The following is a 16,198-nucleotide window of genomic DNA, read 5'->3' as shown; positions in this document are numbered from 1 at the left end:
GGGACCCCTTCTCTGCAGAGGCGCTGCACTGCTGCCTGCCGGTCTTCTTAGCCCTCACCAGGCAGCACACTTGTGAGACCCCTCAAGGGGGCGCCCGAGACCACTGCTTGGAGCTCGACACCCCATCTGGAATGGGTATCGAGGCATGCAGTCCCTGGGTCCAGGGTACTAGTAGAGTCTGGGTTGGTGGGAGGAGGGGCACTGCCCAGGAGGGCCTGCCCGTGCACAACAGGGCTGGGGGTGGGGCTTGGCTGGAACTTGAGCCATGCCGGTCTCCCAGGACCCTGCTCCCCACAGGGGAGCAGATGCTGGGGTGAGAGTGGTGGGTGAGATCGTTTCCGAGATGGAGGGGTTCAAAAGACCAGTCATCTTGGCCTTCACACCCCCATGGATGTGGCAGGACCCAGTCCACTACCCCACTCCTGGGGCCATCTGCTTGGCTAGTGGTGGGGGCTGTCCTGGCTGCGGGCAATCAATCAGGTGGGGTACATGACTGGGCAGGCTGGGATGCCCCGGTCTTTTCCCAGGTGCTGGTGCTGGGTGAACGACTCCTGGCTCCCTGGTTCCTCCTTCCTCAGGTCGGCTTCTTGGAGTCTGGGGGAAGTGGACCAACGTTAAGCTGGGAGGCACGGTAGTAACCTTGTGTGTCCTCTCTTGCGGGGACACTGGGCTTTTGCCCAGGGCCTCATGGGCAGTTTCTGGGAACACAGGAGCCCACACTGGCAGTCGACCTGTTCCTGATGGCAGCGGATGCTGGACAGGGTGACCTGATTGGAGGGAAGCCTTGGGAATTTGGTAGAAAGTGTGTGCCCCTGGAATCTGCCTGGCCCTGGGGCCTCCCCTGCTGCCTTGCAGAGGGTCTGGGGCATCTGGATAAGCTGAGCTCACTGGGAAATGTTCTCAGAACACCTGGGATATTGGCAGGTGCTTCCATGGGCCTGCCTCTGGGGTCACAGAGAAGGGACATATGGTTCCTGGCACCCTTGCAGGTGAAACCTACACGATGCTGAGCTTCAGGTGTGCCTCTGATGCGGAACCAGCTCTGGTTCTAGGTCAGAGGGATCAGGTTGGCATCCTGACCCCGCGTACCACCTCTGTGACCCTGGGAAAGTTACCCCACCCTGAGCCCCCACTTTCCCATCTATGAGACAGTGATGGCTGATCCCCGGGCAGGCCCACGAGGCCCAAAGGCAGTAACGACTGGACGCTTCTTGAGCCTCTCTCTGTATGGGCACACAACACAAGGATGCTATTCTCACTTATCACCTGTGAGGTGCTGAGGGTATGGGTGCCATGGTCTGGGTGGGCGGGCAAGGGGGTGGCTTGACTTCATGTGGACGGTGGGGGCAGATGCAGTGCACCCCTGTGGACCGTGCCTGCCAGGATGGCTTCCGAAAATGCCCAGCTGGCTGTGCTGTGAGGTCACACCAGCATGCTGGCCTCCTCCAGCGCTTGCCTGACAAACACAGGCTGCGGTCACGTTCCCGGCAACAATGGTGCATTGTGGCAGCTATGGCCCAGCCTGCAACACGGACCTGCCTGGACAAACACCAGGCGGCGTGCAGTATCAGCTCAGGTGTTCAAAGGCTCTCGCGGGCGCCTGGAGAGCTGGCCCGAGCTGCCACTGTGGCTGGAGCAGGAAGTGTGAGCCATCCTTATACCCTCGACCTGGGTGGAGGGGGAGCCCACAGGCACCACCCTTGGCAAACGGGAGAGCAGCCCCCAGCCCCCCATTGAGAACAAACACATCCACGCCCAGGAGGCAGCACCCTCTGCTAGGTCTCCTCCTCAGAAGTGGACAAGGTGGTCCAGGCGAGCTTGCCCCCTCCCAGGTGGGGCTGTGAGAGGGGAGGGGCCTAGGACCACCAGGCCTGGGACTGCTCGTGGCCCAGGATGCCCCGTCTCCCCTGAAGATGACACGACTGTCCTTGCCTGTGTCCCGCTACTGTCTCATGTCAGCCATGGTATTGCCCCCTTTCCAGAGGGAGAGAGGCTTCGGGTGAAGGGGCCAGCCCAGCGAGGAGGAAGTGGACTCAGTGTCTGCCCAGGCCTGACCCGGGTCCTCTTACAGGACTGCTCTGGGAGCAGCTCCAAGTAGTCAGAAGGGCTGGGGGCATTGGTGCTACAACTGCCCCGCCTCCACCCGGGGGCCTACCTTTGCTCCAGGGATCGGAGGCCCGCTTCCTCTTCTGCGGGCCCCGTCCACACTCTTTGTTGCAGATGCACCCGGGTCCCTCCCCTGGCGAGCTCTGTGTGGCCTCCGCCCTGGTGCTTAGGCCCATCTGAGGGGTGGGGGTGTGGTCATGGTGAGGATCCCCCAAGCCTGGGGCAGCCAGGGTGCCACCACCCCACCCCAGTGTACGGCTGTACTGACCTCACTGTCCGAGGTGTCTGGCTCGTCCAGTTCATCCGACTGTTGTCCTTGGGCTTTGCTGAGCTCTGCAGGACGCAGGGTGTGGGTCAGGCCAGGATGGTGGCCTGGGCATCTAGTAGAAGCCTAGGCCCCTAACCTGCCAGGCTGGGAGCAGTGGCAACACCTCTGAAGCTGGGGAAACTGAGGCACCGAGAGCCCGAGTAACCTGCCCTGGGGTGGAGTCCAAGCCCAAAGTCTCCTGCACTCCTGCAATGACCCCACCCACTGGGGTGCCCCTGGCTTGGTTGCTGGGTGACAGGGAACTCATCACCTGCCCTGAAGCCCCGGTTGCTAGGATGCCCTCCATTCACTTCCTGTGGTCAGAAACGTGCCCTCCCTGGGCCCCTCGCTCCACTCTGGGTCTGGAGGTGGGAAACCAAATCTGAGACCAGAGTTTGTTGGGTCAGGCCCTCCCCGCTCACAGTGGTTCCACTTCAGTGTGGAACACTTCCTGTGTTCACATCCTCACCTGGGTGGCCATCTCCACCAGGCCTTGGTGGGTAGAGGGGCAGTTTAGGCCTCCCTCTGTCCTCCTCTCCTGACCCACCTGGAGAGGGCAGGCTGAGGTGGGACCCTGGGGCAGAGTAGGGGGCATCCTGGCGAGAAGGAAGAGACTTGAGCTCATGTAAGGCAACTTCCCTCCCCCTCCCCCACCCGGCCTCGGGCACAGCCTGCGGGGGCCCTGTACAGGGCGGGGCTGGAGGGTCAGCTGACTCCCCGTGGCTTGTGACCTGGGCAGCAGGCTTTCCCTCGGGAACTGGCTGGTGGAGCAGAGAGGGCAGCCCGGGGCTCAGGTGCTCTGGGTGGGATACACAGAGCCCAGGAATGGGGCTTGGTTGCTCACCGGGGAAGGTGGATGCTCTTTCGCCTCTGGCTCTCTGGCTTCCTGGGTGCCATTGCTGAGTCTCTGGGCTCCACACTGGGCAGGTGGTCCCACTCCTTGGGGTGGCTCAGGGCTGGGCGTGGGGGCCCGTGGGGGGCTGAGTGACCCCGACTGGTTGGCAGGCTTGGGGGCGCTGGCCCGGCACCGACCCCGCTCTGAGAGGTCCAGGGGCTTGTCTGGGACATAGTCCTGTGTGGTCGTGCCCTCCTTCCCCTGGGGGCTGCCTGGGCCTGCAGGCTGTGGGTGCCTCCCTCTGGGCAGGGCTGCCCTGGCCGCCTCACCCTCAGGACCCTCGGAGTCTGAGTCTGCTGGTGGGGAGGGTGGCATCCCTTTGGGCCCCTGAGGGCCCCTCAGCCGGGCACTGCCCACCCTGCCCTGTGCCTGCAGCTGCTGGGCCAGGAGCATGTGCAGTGCGCCTTCCAGCCGTGGGTTCCGCATGCCCGCCAGGGCGCCCGGCAGGCCCAGCAGGCCTGAGGGCTCCTCCCAGACCTCTGCCTCCCCAGCCTTGAGGCCCTGGGACTGGGGGCCGCTGGGGGCTGTGGTGGGGGCCGGGGGGCTGCCAAGGTGCAGAGTTAGGTGGCGGTTCAGGAGGCAGAGGCGGTCTGCCTGGAGGGAGTGCTTCAGGGACTCGCAGGTCTTGGCAGAGGTCCGAGAGGCCTGCAGGAAGCTGTGGGCAAGTAGAAGCCTGGTCAGCCCCACTTCACAGGGAGGACTGGGGGCCCTAGGGGTGAGGCGGGTGCCCACGTGATACGGTGGGCAGTGGGGAGGGGAGTGCCCAGGCCCCTGGGGATTGGGTGCCTGGTTTCAGAGTTGACATGGGTCCTGGGGGTCAGAGGAGGCACCCGGCCACTAAGGCCTCTCCCCCTTCTGGGCGTCAGCTGCCTGCCCAGTCCCCTGGGAGCACCCTGCCCACCTGGGTACCCACCACAACCCCACCCTCACTCTCCTCAGACCATGATGAAAGGGGTGCCCAGTCCCCATCTCCTCTGGCCACGAATCCCCACCCCACCCTGGCAGTTCAGATGTCCACGTGGGAACCATGCTGCAGGCAGGGGGAAGCCAAGCCAGGAACAGCAGATCTCCTGAAGGGACAAAGGGAGGGACTCCCTGCTGCTGGCTCCTGCCTTAAAGCTGAGACCAGAGGTGGAGATTGGCTGCCCAGCTGAGGCAGCTCCTGGTGGTGGCAGAGGGCAGGTGCTCACCTGTCCAGAGGGAGGCTGTGCTCGCCAGGTGGGCTGGGTGGGCTATTCCTGGTGGGCGGCAGTGGGGGCGTCCCATTGGTGGAGCCCTGGTCGGCGGAGCAGGCCCGGGACCCCGGCCGCACCACGGCAATGGTCCCGTGCAGCTGGTTGGAGATTCGCTGGGGGTTCTGCACGGGGTGGGCGGGTCAGCCTGGGTGGGCTCGGCTGCTACCCTCTGCCCTTTTCTCTGTGCGACTTTGGGCAGGCCACCCACCCACTCTGAGCCTCGCTTCCACCCTCGTCACATGGAGCTCAGGACTCCCTGCTTGGCACGAGGACGGGCACGTGCCATGTGCATGGCACACAGCAAGGCTGACAGTTCTGGCCTCCTCCTCGGGCTGCCCGGGAAGAGGGAGGAGTGGGCTTAGGGGTTCGGAGTCCCTCACCATCACCATGTCCGGGGTCCGTGCCTCAGGCAGATTGGGACTTGGGGAGATTTTGGCCATTGGAGATGTCTTGTACACCCCCGGCCTTTCTGTGGGAGGAGGGACAGAGGGCAGGATGGTTGGGAGGGGCTGAGAGGGGTTAGCTCAGCCCCCGGCCCGAGGGCTCCCTGGTCCCAGGCTGCTCAGCCTCCCTTGCCCCCACATCCCCCTCTCCTGTGGACCTGCACCTGCATGGTCATCCTCAGTCTCGTGGCCTCCCAGTGGTTTCTCAGTGATGGCCTTCCGGGCGCCCAGGGAGGGGAGCAGCAGGGGTGACGGGGGCTCCGAGGCGCCCTCCCTGAGCTGGGGCTTGGGCCTGTCCCCAGTGGGAAGCAAAGATGAGGCAGGTGAGGGGGCAGCATCCCAGAGATGATCATAAAGGCCAGGGTGCCCTCCTGGGGGCCAAGCCGCCTGTGCGGGAGACCCAGGTGACCAGGAAAGACATCATCGTGGGCTCATACCCATGTCTGGGGGTGGCCCAAGCGCCAGAGCTGCCATGGGTGCTCTGGCCAAGTTCTGTTTTCGGGATGTCTTGTGCCTGCAGACCAGGGGAGGTCGCTATCTGTTCCAGGGTGCTGGCCTGTGAGACCCCTCCCCCTGCACCAGTGCCTAGGGCTCCCCCCACTCACCCTGGGCCCTGAAGCCGCTTCACTTCCTCCTTCAAGGTGTCATTTTCCTCCTGCAGCCGCGTCAGCTCAGTGGCTGCAAAAGGCACTAATTAGGAATGACTTGGGGCGGGGAAGGGTGGGTGGGGACCTCACGACCCTGGGAGTCCCCCTGTCCTGGCCCAACTGGGACTCCAGCACTTGGCTCGGGGCCTGGCATACAGCAGGTGCCCCACAGATGCTTGCTGCCTGAGTGGGTGGGTGGATGTTGAGTGAGCAGAACCAGCCTGGAGGCCATGAAAAGGGATGGCACTCCCCAGTTCCCAGGGACCCCCCCAGCCAAAGGAAAGGGGCTTGTGCTCATCAGCAGGCCGCCTGGAACCCAGCTGTCTGCGGGACCCTCCTCATCCTTAGAAGGAGGGAGCTGAGGCCCTGAGAGGACAGGGATGCCCCGGCCTGGTGACTGCTCAGCAGGTGGCCTGTGGGGGTCAGCGGGGGGCTTTGCACCATCTGTCTGTGAGTTGTGGTGCGGATGTCCCTCCTGACAGTGCAGCCCTGGATCACCTCCTCCCCTTTCCCCCAGACCCCTCGTTGGGCTGAGCAGGTGGGGAGTTGCCGCCCCCCGCAGGAGGATGGGGTGCAGGACGCGGGGCAGGGGGTGCTTACTGAGGAGGAAGACGTGCTGCAGGTTCTGGAGGAGGGAGCTCTCGAACTCTTGCTGCTTCTTCCTGGCCAGCTCCTGGGTGACCATGCAGCGGTCACACAGCCCAGCCCGCAGCCTGCGGGGAGAGGAGGAATGGCGAGGGGCCGCTCTGAGAGGGAGGGGCTGGGATACCCCACCCCCTGCCCCACTCCCAGGACCTGCCCTGCCTTTCCCCACTGCGTTGCCCACCCCGTGGGCTAAGCACACCACATGCTATTGAGTTTGGGAAGGAACCTTGGAAAATGCAGTTTACTTAAGGCTCTGAGAAGTAATGCAGTGGTGGAGTTGACTCCAGAGCATCCCAGACTCATTCTCCACAGAATTCTCCTCTGTTCTTCCCTCCGCTCCTGCCCCCATCGTGAGTGGGGTGTGAGGTGATCCCACCTGTTCTCCAGCACCCGCAGGTTCTCCTTCAGCACCTTCTGCTGCTCCCTTAGCTGGTGGTTCTTGGCACAGAGCTCCTCCACCCTCTGGGCATCCCTGTGGGGGATGATCTGAAGTTGGGGGTCTGCTCTACCCAGAGAGCCCTCTGCTACCCACTAGCCTCTCCCTGGCCACCAGCCTAGGACTTCCTTGAGACTTAGGGCCTTGCAAGGGCTATGCCAGCTCGCCCAAGTGTGAGCGTTTCCGGCCACCTTGAGGACTCTCTCGTCCCCGTGCCACCTGACAGAGTTCTGTGAAGTGGGGACCTGGGGAGTCTGCCTGTGGGTCTCCAGGACTCACGAGGAGTCCCCCTGTTGACAGTTATTGGTCCCAGATGTGCCCTGCATGGATACTCCTTGCCCAACCCTTTGGAGGGTCCCTGTTCACTCTGTTGGGCTCGGACTTCCCAGCCCCACTCCTCCAGCTCCTCGAAGCATGACCTTAGACCAGAATCCCCCTACCCGCTATGCTGAGCTTCAGTTTCCCCTGTATCACTGCTGGTGGCAGTGTCAGGGTTCTGGGGCTACAGGGGAAGAGGGGGAGATGAGCTCTGGGAGTCACTGCTTTTCCAGTCTGCTGGGCCAGGCCTGTCCTCACTCACCGGCACCTCTCTGAGTTCAGTTCCAGAAGCTTGTTCTGCAGGCCTGAGGAGTGAGGAAAGGGGCAGAGGTCAGACCCAGCCGGGCTGCCATCTCTACATGGAGCTGGGGCGTTTCCTGTCCCTGGTTGTCTGGCAGAGCCCTCTCCAGATGCCTGCCACTTGCCTGGGTTCCTGCACGGACTCCCTGAGGTCACCACCTTGAAGGGCTCCCAGTCTGCATCTGCTGCCAGCTTCTGCTCAGTCTCCTGGCTGCCTGGGACCCTGGTCTGGGCCCAGCATCTCCCCTCCCTTGTCTCTCGCTCTGGTGTCAGTTGAGGATGGGTCCCGGATGCTGGGAGTCACCAGTTACCCAGCCAAGGCCCGGGAGGGATGCTTTTTGGGTGCTGCCAATGGGCCCCCAAGGGAAACCCAAGCAGAGCCCCTCCTCCCCTCCCTATCATGGTCTGGCTTGGGCCCTAGGCTAGCCCATGCAGTCCCTGCCCCTCTGGGTCTCTGGACCTTTGATGTGGGAGGCAGGTGAGGACTCTCAGAAAAGTCAGGGGAGGGTCTGGCCCAGGCGCTGGGGAGTGAATGGAGCAGGTGGCTGCAGTCCTGTTGCTGGTGGGAAAATTGGATAGACATGCATGCCAGGGCAGAGCTTAGCCTGGGGTCCTGGAAGCGGCAGAGGGATTTTAGCTCAGCATCCAGAAGGCTCCAGACAAGCCTCCAGAGCCTTGGCCTCCACTCCTATAAGGAAAGAAGGTGACCTCCCTTCTGGGGGACATGGAGGCCCCACCTTGGGCAAGGGGCTGGTCTTGGCCCTCTGCGGCCAGGCTGGTCTTTTATTTCTGTTCTGATGTGAGCTGACCATTTGGGGACCACCCCTTCAGGGCTGCACTTGGGTGTTGATCTAAGGCTGGGTGCCTGGCCACTATGCAGCTCTGGGCTCTGGGTCAGGACTCCCTTTCTGGGCCTAGAAGGCGTGATCCTGGTTTTGGCGAGAATTTGAGGCAACATGTGGGAGTCCCCTGGCCTGACCTTGGCCCTTAGACTGCTGTCTGGCTGAAAGTTTGTCCTCCCCAAGGTACTCACCCATGACCTCATTCTCGTGGACTTCCTTCAGTCTGTTTAGTGATTCTGTGAAGCTCTCCATGGCTCCCGTGGTCCTGGCCCTGGGTCCTCTGTGCTCCAGGTGTGGGGATGGCCCCTTGGCCTCTACTGCCCCTCTGTTTCCAGCCTGTGGAGTAGGAAGCAGGGGGACAGTCACATTAGCTCAGGAGGGATCTGTGGGCTGCAGGGTGCAGGAGGCAGGTGTGGGAGTCCTGTCTTGTGACCACCCACTGGGTCATGTCCACACCTGAGGGGGGCATGTATGTCCCTCCTGTAGGGACTTCTCACTTCATCTCAACTCCCTAATCCAGTCTTCACAGCAAAGCAGATGGCCTGAGGGGACCAGCTCCCACTTGATGCTGGCGCCACAAGGGTGTATGTGACCTGTGATGAGGCCCCAGACTGGAGATGCCCATGCCGGCCGACAGCCGGCGGGTCAGTAAGCCAGGGTGTGTTCAGCCTAGAAAGCTCTCTCAGTAGGGTCCAGGTTCCTGCAGTGGCATGGATGGCCCCGTGGAGCCACAGTGGAAACTTCAGGGGTCGGCTGGCTATTTTCTCTGCGGGAACTGGTGACCGTGTCCTGGCAGAAGTCCACCTAGCTGCCCCTCATGGCCTGGGCCCATTTTCCTGCCTGTGTTTCACCTCCATGAAGCATTTGTTAAAACTTAAAAGGTTGTGGGATTGAGAACCCAAGCTGGGAGCTAGATAACCTTGCCCATCATGTGACTGCTGTGAGCTCTGGCACCTCTGAGCAGCCCTTTCTTCCCTCTGGTAGTGGCCATGGGGCCTATCTAATGGGCCTGGTAAGCATGCCTCGGGATCCTGCAGGGTCCAGCTTGGAGCTGGGGTTGAGGCCGGGGCTCAGCCCAGCGGCAGCTTCCTTACTGTGGTGCCAGGCACCAACCTCCTCCAGGCGGAAGCCCCTCGGTCCTGGTGGCACATCTCTGGTAGTGGGTACCACGGGTCACCATTACCCTGTGGCACCATCTGTCACCCAGTGGAGGTCAGACCCACAGCTCATAGCCAGGTCAGCAGAGATGCCACCAGTCCAGACCCGTGCCATCACCTCCAGGCCGGGGGGAGGCAGCCCCTCTGGTCCCTCCTTGTTCTCAGCCTGAGGAGCCCGGGGGTCCGCTGGACCTCGAGAATGAGCGGCTGACTCCTGGTACACTGAGTCCTCTCCTCCCGGGGTCCTACACTGGGTGTTGGCAGCAGCTCGTGGTTTGCCCTTTGCACATGCCCAGAACATCACTCCCTCCTTCACAGAGCCTGCCTGGGCCCAGGCCACCAACCGCTGCTGCAGTGCTCCACCACCCCCAGGAGGGTCTCTGCACAAACCCTGGAAACCTCTGCCCAAAGACCCCTTCGGCCTTGCCTGAAGGAGGGTTGTGGTCTTGCATTTCAGAGACTGGAGTGTTTGCAGCAGTAGTCTCCAAATTGGAAATCCTCCAATGCCTGCTGGTGAGTGTCCAGCAGTGGCAAGAGAGATGACGATCCAGGGCCATTACGGTTTGGTTCTGAGACACTGCAGAGTAGAGGCCAGACTGGGGAAGCCAGCGCACTGCGGGATTCATGCACAGGAAGTGTAGAAGAGGCACAGCTGCTCTAGGCTCTCTGAAGCTGGGTTGTGGGCACCCTGGCACTGGGATCACTAACTGAGGGGAGCAGGCCCTGTGACCTCAAGAGAAGCCAGGGGCCGGGGTAAGCACTATCCTGGAGCTTTCCAAGGGGACTTGACAGGGAGGCTGGCTCTCAGCCTGGTCCTCGAACCCCAGGCCCAGCAAGAGGCCAAAGAATGGTCCTGTGTCTCACAGTGGCCACCAGAGCCCGCAGGCAGAGACGTGCTGGAGGGATGTAGAGACAGGAAGGTGGGGCTCCCCAAACTTGTTTTAGACCTGCCTGGCCTCTGGGACACTCCCAAGAGATGGCCAGGGAAGGGGGGTCCCTGCTTACTGGCTGTGTGTTGGGTGGGTTGAGGGCTCTGTGAATGAGGAGCTTGGCGGGGTTCCCCTCCTTGAGGCTGGGAGCCAGTGGGATATCCTGGCAGGTTGGGGAATAAGATGCTGAATTGCAGAGGCTGGGGGAGCCAGGGCTATAGTAGGGTATACATGGTAATCCGGCCCCACTTCCTGAGCCCATCTAACCCTGACCACACTGCAAGGAGCCCACTTTCCAGATGGGGAAACTGAGGCCCAAAGACATCGAATCATGCTCCTTGGCTGCCCAGTGGGAAGCAGGATTCGGGGCTTGACTTCTTCCTGGGGTTGAGGATGTGTCCTTGCCCGCTGTGGACCAGGGATGTGCTCCAGGTGGTCCTGCTCTGCTGGCTCTCCCATCTTCATCTTGTGGTGGGAGACGGGACTGTGGCAGGAGCTCTCCTCGGCTCAGGCTCCCTGCAGGGTGAGGTGGGCCAGCTGGGGAGGACCAAGCCACTGTGCCTGAAGTTCCACCCAGACCCGCCTGACAGGCTGTTCTTCCCCATCAGTGTCTGCCATGGGCCGTGGGCTGGGCCAACGCCTGTGAAGGAGCCGTCCCTGGGAGCCTGCAGTGCCTCAGGCCCAGGAGAGGCTCTGCGGATGGGCGCAGGTCTGAGTGAGAGGCCAACATTGTTCCTAATGACAGCGCTGTGGTGTGGAGCAGGGCAGGTAAAGGCCCAGACACCCTTCTCTGTCCCGGTACCCCAGGCTCCTTTCTATTCCAAACCACCCAAAGGCCCCACCTGGCTGTCCCTCTGGGGTCTCTGATGGGCAGAGGGCAGCGTGGACACAGACACAGGGGGCCAGGCAGGAGCAGCGCAGCTGGAGGGTGTGTTCTGCTGGGAGCCCCACATCTCTCAAGGATGACCAGGACTGTCCAGCCCCTGGTGACAGTGCCATGGGGGTGGTGTGGCTCCCCTGGGCCAGCAGGTGACAGAGGGCGTTTGGCCAAGGAGAAGAGGACAGTCAGTCTCCTGGGGCAGTCCCAGCCCCCACCCTCAGAGTGCAGGGGGCGGGGTGGGTCCAAGGAAGCAGCGGGAGGATGAAGAGGTGGGTCCCCAGCTGACAGGAGTTTGGTGGCGGTGGGTAGGAAGAACCTCGGCTGTAAAAGCGCATGTGGGGGCTTCTCTGGTAGCTCAGTGCGTAAGAATCTGCCTGCCAGTGCAGGAGACACGAGTTTGAGCCCTGGTCCGGGAAGATCTCACATGCCATGGAGCAACTAAGCCCACAACTACTGAGTCTGTAGCTCTAGAGTCTGGGAGCTCCAACTACTGAAGCCCGCCTGCCTACAGCCTGTGCTCCTCAACAAGAGAACCACTGCAATGAAAAGCTTGCACATCACAACTAGAGAGTAGCCCCATTTGCCAAAACTAGAGAAAAACTTGTGCAGCAACAAAGACCCAGCGCAGACAAAAACAAGTAAATGAACGTAAACGAGATTGTTTTTAAAAGGTGCATGTGGTCTCTGCCAGAGGGTGGTGGGCCAGCCCTCCCTGGGGGCCTCCGTGGTGTCTGCCAGGTGTGCGAGAGCCACTGAGGGAGAGGGGCTCAGGGCCTCAGGGAACACAAGGCAGGAGGGCTCCCCCAGGCCTGGGGTGGGGGCTACAGTGCTGTCAGGAGGAGTGAGCAGGTTATGGGGTGGGGTCTTGGCTGCTGCCTCTGGGCCTGGGGGCCCTGGGCAATGGAGAAGGTGGCCCGAGTTGCCCACTGCGGCGGGGGGCGGTGGGCGCTGGGAGCAGAGGCCTGAAGGCTGCTCCTCAAGGGCCCAGGGTCACTCCTACTCCTGTTCTGGACACCCAGGCTGGAAGGTCTCTGCTGGGTGGAGCCCCAGAAGCTGCAGGTGGCAGGGCAGGGCAGGGGTCAGCCTGCGCAGTACACCCTGGCCTGCCTGGAGCCTCTGTGGATAGGACTAGTGCGTTCCCAGAGCCTGAGTCCCTCATCTGGGGTAACCGCGCCGCCACCTCAGGTTGTGGGTGTGTCCCACCAAATACATGTGTCCGGACAATGCCGTCCGGGTGAAGTGTGTACTCAGCCCAGGGCCAGGCAGGCATTCAGCTAACTGCAGATGGAGACCCTGCATCCACCGCATGCAGCTGCCCGCCAGTCCCTCCCCTGCAGGTGGCCCTAGGGGTCCAGCAGGGCTCCTTACAGAAGCCCAAGTTCAAGTGCCACCAAGGCCCTCTACAGGAGGACAAGAACGCCTCTGAGTTCAGAGCAGAGTCTCAGATGCCAGCACTGATGACACACATTCGCGCCCTGCATGGACACTCAGGGTCCACTGGGTCTTGGTGGCCGTGGCTCAGAGAAATGCCCCTGCCACCATGTACAGAGAAGGCCACCAGAGCCCCCGCTGTGGCCCTGGGCCGGGTGCTGCCCGCTGAGCTGCAAAGCCTCGGTGGTGAGGTTCTTGCCCGGCTCCTGGGCCGGCTGGCAGGGCCCTGACCACTTTCTCTTGTTGGGGCCTCTTCTCCAGCAGGCCCTGGGGTCCAGGAGCCCCAGGCCCCCAGTTCTGCGCCTGCTCTGCCATTGATCCAGCCACCCACCTGTGAGTAACACAATGACAATGGTGCAGCAGTAACCATAGCGGTGGCCCTTGTTCCCCGAGCAGCCATTCAGCCGAGTACCGGGCCAGGGCTCTATGCGCTGTGTGGTGTCTACAGCAGGCCCCCTACCACGTCCCAGGGTGATCCAGGGATGCTCCGCCTGCCCGTCACCAAGGACCTCATGAGGCTGGGCACACCGTCCAAGTCCTTTCCATGTCCTCCACACAGGTCTTTATGGAGCACCTGCTGTGTGCCCCGGCTCAGCCCACAGGTGATTGGAGCTCGCCTTGCCTTCTGGCGCTTACTGTCCCATTCTACAGATTCAGGGACTGAGGTGCGAAGCAGGTCAGAGGCTCTGGTGGTGGCTCCCTGCGCCCCATGCGGTGAGGGAGAAGCCCCTTCTTCGGCCACCTTAGCTGAGTCTCTCTCCCACTGTGTCTCAGTGTCCTGGGCCATGAAATGACGGCGGTGCCCTGGCCCAGCTCCTGGAGACTGAGGAGTCTGCACCACCTTGGGTGGCCGGGTCTCCTCCATGTGGCAGGCATCCAGTGCCCATTGACTGCAGGTGGTCAGGGGCCAGCCTGCCAGCCTCCACATCCAGGCGTCTGGCAGGAACATTTCATGTAGTCAGTCCCTGGGTTCACATTGCCTGTGGAGTGGCCATGACAGCCCTTACTTTGCAGATGAAGGATCTATGGCTCTGAAAGATGGCACTACTCCACAGTCACCAGCTCGCAAGGGACATGGCCAGTGCAGCCTCCTGCAACCTCCTGGGCCGGCTCAGATGGCAGGTCCTGAGAGGTGCCACTGCCTGGATGGTTTCTAGCATCGCCAGACACCTAGACCCATGACACATGTGCATACGTATGTGATGCCCACACGTGCAGACACAACAGTATCCTAACAACATCCCAACAACTAGTGCACAACAGAGAAACGTGTGCACACGCGTGCACTCCCCCCACCGTGCACGTGGCACTCTGCAGGACAGGGGAAAGCTGCTTGCACGTGTGTGCACATACGCGAGTATCGCATGTGCGTGTGCACACATGCACAGAGGCACAAGGCAGGTGTGCGCTCGCTCAGCAAGGCTGAGGTGTCGCTGGTGGCTCGGGTAACAGCGGGCCCTGCAACCTGATTCTTCAAGGATGGGCCGGCCCAGGGCCACTGCGACTTCTCAGCCGCCTCCCTGGGGCCTGGCGGGGGAGGCTGAGCAGGACCGAGGCCTGGGGGCCTTTTGTCACTGCTTCCCAGGGGACACCGAACTGAGGGCAGCTGACGTCCTACAGTGCCCAGCAGGGAGCTGTGGCCGGCTGCACCGCACGCACTCCACCCCTCATTCCCTAGCTGCAGCCTGTCTGAGGATCCGGGCGGTGAGGCCGGACCAGGATGAAGTGCCAGGCCCCCGGCCTGTTCCCAGTGTCCCCAGAAGACCCAGGGACTTTCCAGCACAGCAGTGCCAACCCCAGCCTTCCCAGCCTTGGCTCCCCCAGCCTGTCTGCCCAGGAAGCTCGCTGCGGCCTGTGTTGCCACTCAGTGCCCTGGACTGTGTGCCCCAGAGCAAGGGCTGCGGCCACCACCCCACCCCGGCCCCTCCTCCAGCCCCCACGAGCAGGGGCTGGGTCTCCACCTGGTAGCTAGCACCCCACAGTGACCCCAGATCTTGTGCCCCTTCCCCTGCCCCCAACTACTGAAGCCGCTGGGGCCCTGGGTCCCCCAGGTACTCACATGGCCCCGTGTCCGCATCGACCTCCGGGGACCTCCGCTCTGCTCCGGGAAGCTCCCGCCTGAGAGATGGAAACCAGCACTATGAACTTGCTTGGGAACAAGACATAATTTTGGCCAAACCCGCTTGACAGGTTTTCGATTCCCCGGGCCAGGAGCAGAGAGGAGGCAGAGCCGGCCCAAAGCCGCCCAACGGGTTCTGCCATCGCATAGAAAGTGGCAGAACGGGTCGGGTCTGACCCTCACAGAGAGAGGATTGTTTCTCCATGATCTCTGCATGGCCTGGGTCTCTGGCTGGAGCCGGGCAGTTAGCAAGGAGAATCCAGAGCCTGGAAGTGGCCGTGAGGGGCAGGGCAGGGGCAGGTTGTGGGGGAGCTGGGGGAGGAAGGAACATTGTTACCTCGGGGTGGAGGACAGCAGCGAGCCTCTCCCTTGGCTCTCGTGGGCTGAGCTGTCCTGCCTCAGTTTCCTTGTCTGTAAATTGGGGATGATGACCACGGGCCTGCCTCTATTGGGGATCTGGAGATGGAATTGTTAGGTAGTTAGAATAAGGAAAAAGAGTCCAAAATGGCCGTGGCTAAAAGACCTGGAAGGGTAAGCCCGCTAAAATAGAACAAAGAAAGGTCCGAGGACCGGAGTGAGAACCTTAGGTAAAACAAACAACGCTCCGGCCTAAGCCCAATTTACATAAGACAGGCCCAGGGACAGAGAAACACATAAAAAGAGGAGCCAAAGCCCTCTTCTCTCCTTTTTTTTTGCTCCCCCCCTCTCCCCCGCGCAATGGGGCGATCTTCTCTTCGTTTCTTGCGTCTTTGGATCGACATTCCCTCATGCCTCAAAGATGGATTTTCCTGCTATTATCTAAATAAATAGAGCTGTAACACTGAGCTGTAACACTGATTTATTTAAGAGCTATAACACGGTCTGTCCTCCGAGAGCTGTGACCCGCCAGGGGGCTTTAATGTCTGTCCCTCTAAATTTTTGTTGTGACGAGACAAAGAACCGAGGAGCATCCACTTGTGTGACATCTATGGTGCCGTGACTCGGATAAAACATGGCTGAAACAACCTCCACGCGGAAGAGGCCAAGCGCAACAGGAGCCCAACTCAGCGAAGCTCCTGCGGTAGAAGCGGAACGCGAAGAAAACTCAGCACAGGGGAAGGCCCGTCGTGCTGGAAACCGGGGCAGCGAAAACCAAACTCAGCAGAAAGCCCACGCGGCTCAGCCTCAGATTCCAGCAGACCTCCGGTTGAGGTAGGAGGTCCTCGCTCCTATGGCGGAAGGACATGCCTAACAATTACAATCTCTCGTTTCTCGTTTCCTTGAACCCCCTGAGAACAGGCAGGCGGCAGTGGGCACCAGAGGGATTCTGGAGAGGCTATTCTTCAGTATGTCCCAAAGGCACTACTGCTGAGCCCCAGTAGTGGTTACCCAAGCCGGTGGGGGTTCTCCTGTCCTTACTCTTTGTGCCAAAAATCAGGCCAGTAAAAACTGTGAGCACCGGTCAGATATCTAGCAAATTTTCCAGTAGACTATGAAGGGGATTCCTTGGCACATCTTTCCCACTGCTT

General features: G+C 61.5%; 1 protein-coding gene across 1 annotated transcript; it reads right to left on the bottom strand.

Annotated features, from left to right (window-relative positions):
* Positions 1-478: 478 nt before the first annotated feature.
* RBBP8NL (RBBP8 N-terminal like) lies at positions 479-8,426 on the bottom strand. The gene is made up of 13 exons (XM_065919166.1): positions 8,366-8,426; positions 7,295-7,337; positions 6,655-6,750; positions 6,234-6,346; positions 5,598-5,664; positions 5,126-5,290; positions 4,930-5,008; positions 4,499-4,665; positions 3,258-3,963; positions 2,883-3,009; positions 2,375-2,439; positions 2,156-2,282; positions 479-594 (listed from the first exon to the last, which is right to left on the bottom strand). The coding sequence occupies exons 1-13, from the start codon at positions 8,424-8,426 to the stop codon at positions 575-577; spliced, it is 1,836 nt and encodes a 611-aa protein (XP_065775238.1). The 3' UTR covers positions 479-574.
* Positions 8,427-16,198: the final 7,772 nt, after the last annotated feature.

Source organism: Muntiacus reevesi, chromosome 2 (assembly GCF_963930625.1).
Source record: "Muntiacus reevesi chromosome 2, mMunRee1.1, whole genome shotgun sequence".
In the NCBI taxonomy this organism is placed as follows: Eukaryota; Metazoa; Chordata; class Mammalia; order Artiodactyla; family Cervidae; genus Muntiacus; species Muntiacus reevesi.
This window is presented reverse-complemented; position numbering and strand designations above follow the sequence as displayed.